This window comes from Echinops telfairi, unplaced genomic scaffold, assembly GCF_000313985.2.
Source record: "Echinops telfairi isolate 266 unplaced genomic scaffold, ASM31398v2 ScPeMD7_7430;HRSCAF=8468, whole genome shotgun sequence".
NCBI classification, from domain to species: domain Eukaryota; kingdom Metazoa; phylum Chordata; class Mammalia; order Afrosoricida; family Tenrecidae; genus Echinops; species Echinops telfairi.
Window position 1 is genome coordinate 403,517 of NW_022111330.1, and position 9,016 is coordinate 412,532.

Here is a 9,016-nt window from a genome sequence, read left to right on the forward strand (position 1 = left end):
GAGGTGAAATCACCATAACATGAACATAAAGTGACACTGGTGATATATGCCAATTACATATGAATTCAAAAAGGAGGATAATTTTGTAGTGCAAATCTTTTAGTGAAAAACACCCACTAAATTTAATTTAAAGGCAGCAAGCTATGGAAAAGTTATGAATAATTCTAGCAAACTTCACTCTGATTTTAAATGAAGATAATTCATTTTAATTATATTTTAATAAAATTAATTGTGACTCTAAAATATTCAACCTAATATGCACAGTCAAATGGTGTAATGGAAAACTCATGTTAGGATGATTTTCTTTCATGCATTAGACATGTAATATTATGCAGGTCTCATTATCTCTATAAACTTGACTTTCTCCACTGCTACAATGAAGGTATTAGTTTTCTACCAACTTTCCAAGATTTTGAAGTCCACATGAGATAATTTATATGAAGCAGTTTTGTTATCTCAAAAGCCTTATACTATTATAGAATGCTGTACCTTACAACATTGGCTAAAAATAAACAAAATTTACTTAACTCCATAACCATGTCAGTTTATTTTATTAATTAGATAATTTAATATCTTAATGAACTCACTTCAGAGAAAGGAACCCTCTTGGTGTTGTAAGCTATGCATTGGGCTGGTAGCTGCAAGCTCATTGGAAGCTACTGGCCACTCCAAGCGAGAAGGATGAGACTTGTTGCTGCCCTACACCCAATGGGGCAGTTCAACTCTGACCTATAGGGTCATGTGGCTTGGAATCAACTCAGTGCTATGGGTTTTCACTTCAAGGGGTAGTACATAAAATTTTAGATAGTACTGAGTGTAGTCACTTTACCTATTTTAGTTTCTGTGAAGTTGAATACATTTATTAACACAAAATGAGGAAAAACAATGGTTTTTTCTCTTAATTATAGGAATTATACTTGGAAGATAACCAAATTGAACAAATAACTGAAGTTTGTTTCAATCATACCAGAATGATAAACGTCATTGTACTTCGTTATAATAAAATTGAAGAAAATAGGATTGCTCCTTTAGCCTGGATAAATCAAGAGTAAGTATCTGCTACAATCAGATTGAATTCAGCCTAATTCTTCCTTTTGTTGACATTAAACAGAGCATACAAATTGGCAGAGGTACGTGAAGATGACAGTGGTTTATGAGGAAGCTCTGAGATAGTCCTTTCTTATTTAACTCCCACCCCTCCTATTTAATCAACCACTTCATGGAACTTCTAAATTGTCGATTATATTGTTAATGCTAGAATTATTTTGGTTACAACTATTACTATCACAGTAATTGGTAATGACCTACCACATGTCAAGTACTCTGCCAGCCAAAACTGAAACCCTACCAAACTGATATTGGAGGCCAGATTGCAGTGTTAAATGCTTGAAATTTACCAGTGATAAAATGCTAGCTTATGTCCAACTAATAAGATAATTTCGATGAGCTCTCCCTTGCATATAATGAGTCAGTAAACTGCTATCCATATGTTCATCATCCTACTCGTTAGGCAGTCACATCAGGTTTTATTTTTTTCTCTTTCATCACACTACCTCAATTTTTTCAAATTATTTATTCCAGAGGTTTAAAAAATAGAATGAAAGATTGGATAATGCTTTTGAAGATGGAAGGTAGACTCCCTTGTTCTGGATAGGAATCCATAGTGCTAGGCTGTCATTCTTTTTTTTTTTTTCCTTGTTAACAGTTTGTTTTTTAAAAATAATTTTATTGGGGGCTCTTACAGCTCTTCTAACCATCCATCCATCCATCCATCCATCCATCCATCCATCCATCCATCCATCCATCCATCGTGTCAAGCACATTTGTACGTATGTTGCCCTCCTAAGCAGCCACTCTTAATAAAAAGACTGGGTTATGAAGACGTTTGATAAAGGAGCTGGAAAGGTGAGGGATAAGCAGCACAGCAACTCTGTCCACTTTTCCTTAGAGAGGTTCTGGAATAACATATGAGCTAGTGTGAATGATGTGATCATCATCTGATAACACAGCCTGGGACACTTGTTTTCATCAGTAAGATGGAGAGAGATGAAAAGTAGCATTAGGGCAACTGGATTCAGGAGAGGTAGGGATGATTGAATCCCATGTGCAAAGATGAAAGTGTTCTCTTTCAAGTAAAAGGAAGGAATCAAGTGAAAGTCTTAGGAGATGCAGAGTGAGGAATGAGGCTCCTGAAACAAACAAGGGCATTCACCACACTTCTCATACTTTCTGGTTAATTAGCAACACTTTCTAGATCCCCCTAGTTTTATCCCAGGCCATAAGTATGTCAAGTCATTAAATCAAATGTTGAATCAAAATAAACAGACAGACAATAACAAAGAAAAACAATTCTTCCTGAACCAGAGATAAGTTTAGGGATGGGTGATTTGTGGTCAGATCAAACCAAACCTACTGCAGATGCAGAGTGACCCTACAGAGTCCCTCAGACTGTGAATCTTCATGGAAGGTGACACTCACATCTTTCTCTGGAGGAGTGGCTGAGTTTAAATCGATGACCTGTGGTTTGACTAATGTACAGCACCACCAAGGTTCTTGAATTTCATTTCTCATTCAAGCATAACTTTCAGAGGCATTTCTGGGACCTCTCTGGATCTCAAAGGAGCCCTGGTGGTACTAACAAATGTTGGACTGCTAAGCACAAGCTTGGTAGTTCAAACCCACCAGTCTCTCTGCAGGAGGAAAAAAAAAGTTTGTCTGCTCCCATTAATGATTTATAGCCCCAGAAACCCTACCTAGAGTAGTTATGATTCAGAATTGACTTGATGGCAGTGGGTTTTAGTTTTATACTTCAGGGATTTAAGAGATTTTCTCCTGAAAAATCTTTTTACTTCTCACAAATAGAATTCATAGACAGAGAGGTAATAGATCACATTGGTAAAATCATGAACTCACAGTCAGATGACCCAAGACTGTCAAATATCCAAGTGTGTACTAGGAACCCTTCAAAAATTTCAGGGGAAAATGCCATAATCTTTAAATTCCATTTTCTATGAGCTTTTTGAAGCCCTCATATTTAGGATCATTACTATAAATTAAGTGCTTTTAAGGAAATGAACTAGCATTAAGACTGGTCTTGTCCATTGGGTCTCTACTCTAATACCCCTTCAATGTAACAACATTTTGTTCTAATAACCTGGCATTCTGTGATGCTCACTTTCCCGACAGGATTGCTGAAGTGAAAATGGGTCAATAAGCAAATGTGGTGAAGAAAGCTGATGGTGTTTGGCTGAAGTTAGACAAGTGGCCATCCAGCAGAGAAGCAACAAGCCCATATAGAAGAAGCACACCAGCCTGTGTGATCATGAGGTGTCAACGAGATCAGATAACAGGCATCAGAGGACCCAAAACAAATATATTGAAGAAAATGATGGGGGTCAAAGAGGAGACCCAAAGCTCCTCTTTAGACGATTGTACCTTTCCTCACAGAAGGGTCATAAGGAAAGAATAAGTCAGTCAGGGTAAAGCACCAATAGAACAGACAACATTCTTCTAGTTCTTTAATGCTACCCTGCACCCCCATCATGACCACAGTTCTGCCTTACAGATCTGGCTAGACTAGAACATGTACACTGGTACAGATAAGAGCTCTCAACACATGGAATCCAGGACAGATAAACCCCTCAAGATTAGTAATGGGAGTAGTGATACCATAAATGTGGGGGAAGGTGGGAGGAGATTGTCTACAATAACCAACTTATAACTGCCACCCCAGGGGGACAAACAACAGAAATGTTGGTGAAGGGAGACAGTGGACAGTGTAAGATATGAAAATAATAATAATTTATAATTTATCAGGGGCCCATTAGGGTCAGGGAGGCAGGGAAAAAAGAGGAGCTAATACCAAGGGCTCAAGTAGAAAGAAAATGTTTTGAAAATGCTGATGGCAACATATGTACAAATAAGTTTGATACAATTGATGTATGGATTGTTAAAAGAGCTGTAAGAGCCCCCAATAAAATTATTTATTAATTTAAAAATGTGCATGAAAAAAAAGACTGGCCTTGTCAATATTTAGAGCTTATGCTAAAATTTAGACCATCATGCTAATGTTCTCTACTTTTTTCTTTATGACAGAAATCTAGAATCCATTGATCTCTCTTACAACAAGCTCTATCATGTTCCCTCCTATTTACCAAAGTCGTTGCTGCACCTGGTGTTAATCGGGAATCAAATTGAACGAATTCCTGGCTATGTGTTTGCTCACATGGAGCCTGGACTGGAATACTTGTACCTGTCATTTAATAAACTTGGGGATACTGGAGTGGACCCTGTTTCTTTCCATGGAGCATATCATTCTCTGAGAGAATTATTTCTGGATTATAATGACTTCAAATTTATACCACCTGGGATACAGGATATGAAAGCACTCTATTATCTGAGGCTGAACAACAACAAGATACGGTAAATTTGGGGTTTTTCCAAGTACAAATTTAAGTTTGGGGGTTTATATAATATATAATTGAGTAATCATGACATGATAGCTGGAATTGACTTTTAAACAGCAAGGGGGAAAAGTGATAAATATATGATTAAACAAAATTGGCAAAATGTTATTGATTGAACCTAGGTGATATATACATATGTGATGATACACTAGAACTTTTTCTAATTTTTATGTTTCCTACTTTCTATAATAAAAAAAGACCATAATTTCACAGTAATCAGAACATTAAGATACAGGTTTGAATGAAGTTTAAAACACCAAAACCATGGTGCTAACCCAATCATATACATAATTTAAAAAGTATAAATCTGTAAAATTTAAGCCTAAATATATACTAAAAATATACTTGCTTCTAATCTAGAGTTTTCTGAGAACATAATTCTTAAAAATATATTGAGTCTCAACTTTTTTCATTTGGGGAGATTCATTTTTTTGATGAATATATTCTGAATATCTTTTGAATGAATCTGGATGGAATACTTTGTTATTGGAGTCTTTATCACTCACAAAGGGATACAGTTAGACAGCAACACTAAGAGAATTTTTGTTCTGTCACTGAGGCTTATACCCATTATTCTTTTCCCATTTCTAAAATTCCAAATACTGTTAAACTCTTAAAAAGAACAAGAGCTTATAAAAGGGCTGGGAGAAGAAGTAGAGGTGGAAAAGGAGAGGAAATTGACTAGCACTTATACAAGGGGGCACCCCCCCAAAAAAAAAACCGGAATATTTTTTTCAAATCTATATATTTAAAAGTTTTTTACAAAACAACCTTATCACTTTTAAATTATTCTCCATTACACTCAATACATTTGTCAAATCTGCTATTCCATTCTTGGAAACATTTATCAAACTTATCTCTTTGGATGGTTGACAGCACCTCCAACATTTTTTTTCTTCACCTCCTCTATATCATCACATCCCTGTCCTTTCATGTCCCTCTTAATTCACAAACCAAAAAGAAGTCACACTGAGTGAGATCAGGTGAGGAAGGTATGTGGGTCAAGAGAGGCATGCTGTTTTTTGCCCAAAACTGGCACACAGAGCTGGTTGGGTGAGCAGGTACATTGTTGTGGTGGCAAAACAAGTCCCTGACTGCCACAATTCAGACCTTTTTTTGTCATACACTGTTACACAATATTTTCAGAACCTCTAAATAGAAAGCTTGATTAACAGTCTGACCTGGTGAAACGAACTCCAAAAGCACTACTAGTAGACAGTTTTGTCCTTTAGGGTAGTTGACAGATATTCAGAACGAGGTTGGTCATCAATCGACATTTCACCTAAAAACAACAACACTCATACATTTGAGTTTTTCCCATAGTGCTGTCCTTGTAAGCTGTGTTCAACATCAAAACAGTTTCTGCAGCACTTTACCCGAGCAGGAAACAAAATTCACAGCCACACGCTGTTTTCTTAAATCAGCCATCACACAGAAAAAAGGTTCAAGCGAAACTGCTTTCAAGAAAAAATTCACTGTGATCAGAGAAAACCTTCCCATCGGAGAGATCACTGTGATTGGAGAGAACCTCTGATGAGGCCACTGGGTACACTAACCCAGAGAGTTGCTTGATTCTCGCCTAGAGGGAAAATTGCGTACAACAAAAGCTCTACCCAATGGAGCTTTATTTCATTATTTTTGGGGGTATCCCCTTGTATGTTGTTGTTAGGTGCTGTCAAGTTGGAACCAACTCATAGCCATGCTATGTACAATAGAACAAAACACCACCCAGTCCTGCACCATCCTCACAATTGTATGTTTAAGCACACTGATGCAGCCACTATGGCAATTCATCTTGGTGAAGATCTTCCTCTTTTTCGCTGTTCCTTCACTTTGTAAGCACCATGTACTTCTGCAGGAACTGGTCTCTACTGATAACATTTCTAAAGTACATGAGACCAAGTCTCACCATCCTGGCTTCTAAAGAGCGTTCTGACTACACTGCCGAGACAGATTGTATGTTCTTTTGGAAGTCTATAGTATTTTCAATATTTTTTGCCAGCACCATAATTCAAATGCATCAATTCTTCTTCAATCTTCCTTATTCAATATCAAATTTTCACATGCATATGAGTCCATTGACCATACCATGGCTTGGATGAGGCACACTTTAATCTTTAAAGAAACATCCTTGCTTTTCAATACTTTAAAGAGGTTTTGTCCAATAGATTTGCCGAATGCAATCTGTCTTTTCATCTCTTAACTGTTGCTTCATGAACAATGATTTTGGAGCCAAGCAACACAAAAATCTTTGACACCTTCAATCTTTTCTTCGTTTATCATGATGCTACCTATTGTCTACTTGTAAAGATTTTGCTTTTAAAAACATATATTAGGAGTTAATACAGATATATCATTCCATGGTTCAATCACATCAAGCAGTATTGTACAATTGCTACCACAATCCATTTCAAAACATTATTTTCCTCCTGAACTCCTTGACATCAGCTCCCTTTTACTCCACCCCACACCACACTGTAGCCACAGAAACCTTTATTCTACTTCCTGTCCCTACAGCTTCATCAACCCTGGGTTTCAACTTTACATTAAGTTTTAATCCATTTTGAAGGCTACAATTCTTGATTTTCATCAGTAGATGCTTCAAGTCCTCTTCACTTTTAGCAAGCAAGGTTGTGTTCTCTACATATCCAAGGTTAATACACCTTCCTCTAATCCTAATACCACCTTCTTCATATAGTACAATTTTTCAGGTTATTTGCTCAGCACACAGATTGAATAAATATGGTGAAAGGATACAACACCAACACATCCTTTTTCTGATTTAAAGCCATGCACTATTCTTTTGTTCTGTTCATACAATTTCCTCTTGATGCATGTGCAGGTTATGAATAAGCACAGTGAAGTGTTCTGGAGTCCTCTCTTCTCAGTAGAATGCCTTTATCTGATCAATAAAATATGCATATATGTATAGTTGACCTATATTAATGTTTTCTCATAATCGCTGTTTATTTGTTTTACTTCAGCCACTATTAGGGGGTTAATGTGTGTGTGTGTGTGTGTGTGTGTGTGTGTGTGTGTATTCGAGAGGGAAGAGTGGGATATGGAGAGCAAGATTGCTCACTGTCATCGAGTAGATTCTGACTCAGACCAACTTTATATGACAGGATAGAACTGCCCCTGTGGGATTCTGAGACTGTAACTCTTTATGGGAGTAGAAAGTCTCATCTTTCTCCCATGGAGAAGCTGGTGGATCAGAACTATTGACTTTATAGTTAACAGCTCAATGCATAACCTATTATGCCAAAAAGAGTCCTTTGTGGCAAGATAGTCTATTTTTACATCTAGTAACCTACATGCTGTTGATTGGATTCTGACTCACAGCAACCTTATACAACAAAATAGAACTTGTTCCTTAAGGATTCTGAGAATGTAACCCTTTAGAAGAGTAAACAGCCTATCTTTCTCCCAAAATTGTTATCTGTGGGTTCTACAAATTAAGTGTAAATACTAGTAACTACTAACACATACATTCTTTTGTGATAGAAAATTTTTAATGTTAAATTAAAAATGTTAAAGAGATTTAATGAATACTAGAATATGGATTCTAACGGAAGTTCTCAAGGTTATAAAATGTCTTTCTTTATTGATCCTGAACCCCAACCTGCTAAAACCCCAGACCAAACCCATTCCTGTTTAGTCCATTTCAACGTAAGTGACCCTTTAGGGAAGAGTAGAGCTGCCACCATAAGATTTCCAGGGCTGTAAAGAGAAACCATTTTTGGTGCCACCAGGGCTTTTATTTTAAAAAGAGGTAGGGGTCAATAACTGTTCCAGATTAAATAGGTTAAAATGGCAAACATGTCTCATATTTGGATGCTGATTTGAACAAACCAACTATATAAAAATATTTTTGAGACAAATTGGAAAATTTGAATATGGAGAATATTTAGAGGGCACAAAGGAATTCTTTTTTTTTTTCAAGCTGTGACAATGGTATTATGGTTGTATCACAAAATAATCTAATTTTAATGAATTTATATTATAGTAAATAGGGTTACAATAACATATCTAATGTTTGCTTCATCAAAATTATTTTAATTTTGGTGAACATATGCACAGCAGAATATAAACCCACATTCATCAATTTCTACATGTATAGTCTAGTAACATTGGTGAATGTCTTCATATTGTATTACCATTCTCCTTATTTCTCCAGAGTCTTTCCCCATAATTAATTTATGCTTTAGAGTTATTGTTGACATTTGATTTTATATAATTCTTTTAAAAGTGCAGTGCTTTCTTTGGGTGAATATTCTTTACTAATTTAGCTCAAAAGTTATTTAGTTTAAAGATAATTTCAGTTCATGATTTGAGATTTCCTCAGAGAGACAGATTTGGGGGTTATTCCAGTCTCAATCGGTAAAGTCTGGATTCTATAAGAATTTGAATTTCTGTTCCACTCTCTCTTTTGGTCAGGATTCCTCTAGTGATTCCTTGGTCATATGTCCATTTGCATTTGCCCAATTCCTTGATCACAGGCTTAGCTGGGCATCACCCTGTTCTTCTTTGGTTTCAAGACAAAAAAAGCA

The 9,016-nt window shown here is 36.3% G+C and overlaps 2 protein-coding genes across 2 annotated transcripts in view; one reads left to right on the plus strand and one right to left on the minus strand.

Moving 5' to 3' along the window:
* LOC105979931 (centromere protein P) overlaps positions 1-9,016 on the minus strand; it is a 369,435-nt gene that overhangs the window by 127,938 nt on the left and 232,481 nt on the right. The gene's annotated exons all lie outside the window — the stretch shown is intronic.
* ECM2 (extracellular matrix protein 2) overlaps positions 1-9,016 on the plus strand; it is a 49,212-nt gene that overhangs the window by 33,050 nt on the left and 7,146 nt on the right. Inside the window, exons 7-8 of the mRNA XM_045298646.1 lie at positions 909-1,048; positions 4,096-4,422. Of these exons, the coding sequence (XP_045154581.1) occupies positions 909-1,048; positions 4,096-4,422 (467 nt within the window). The remainder of the gene's footprint in view (positions 1-908; positions 1,049-4,095; positions 4,423-9,016) is intronic.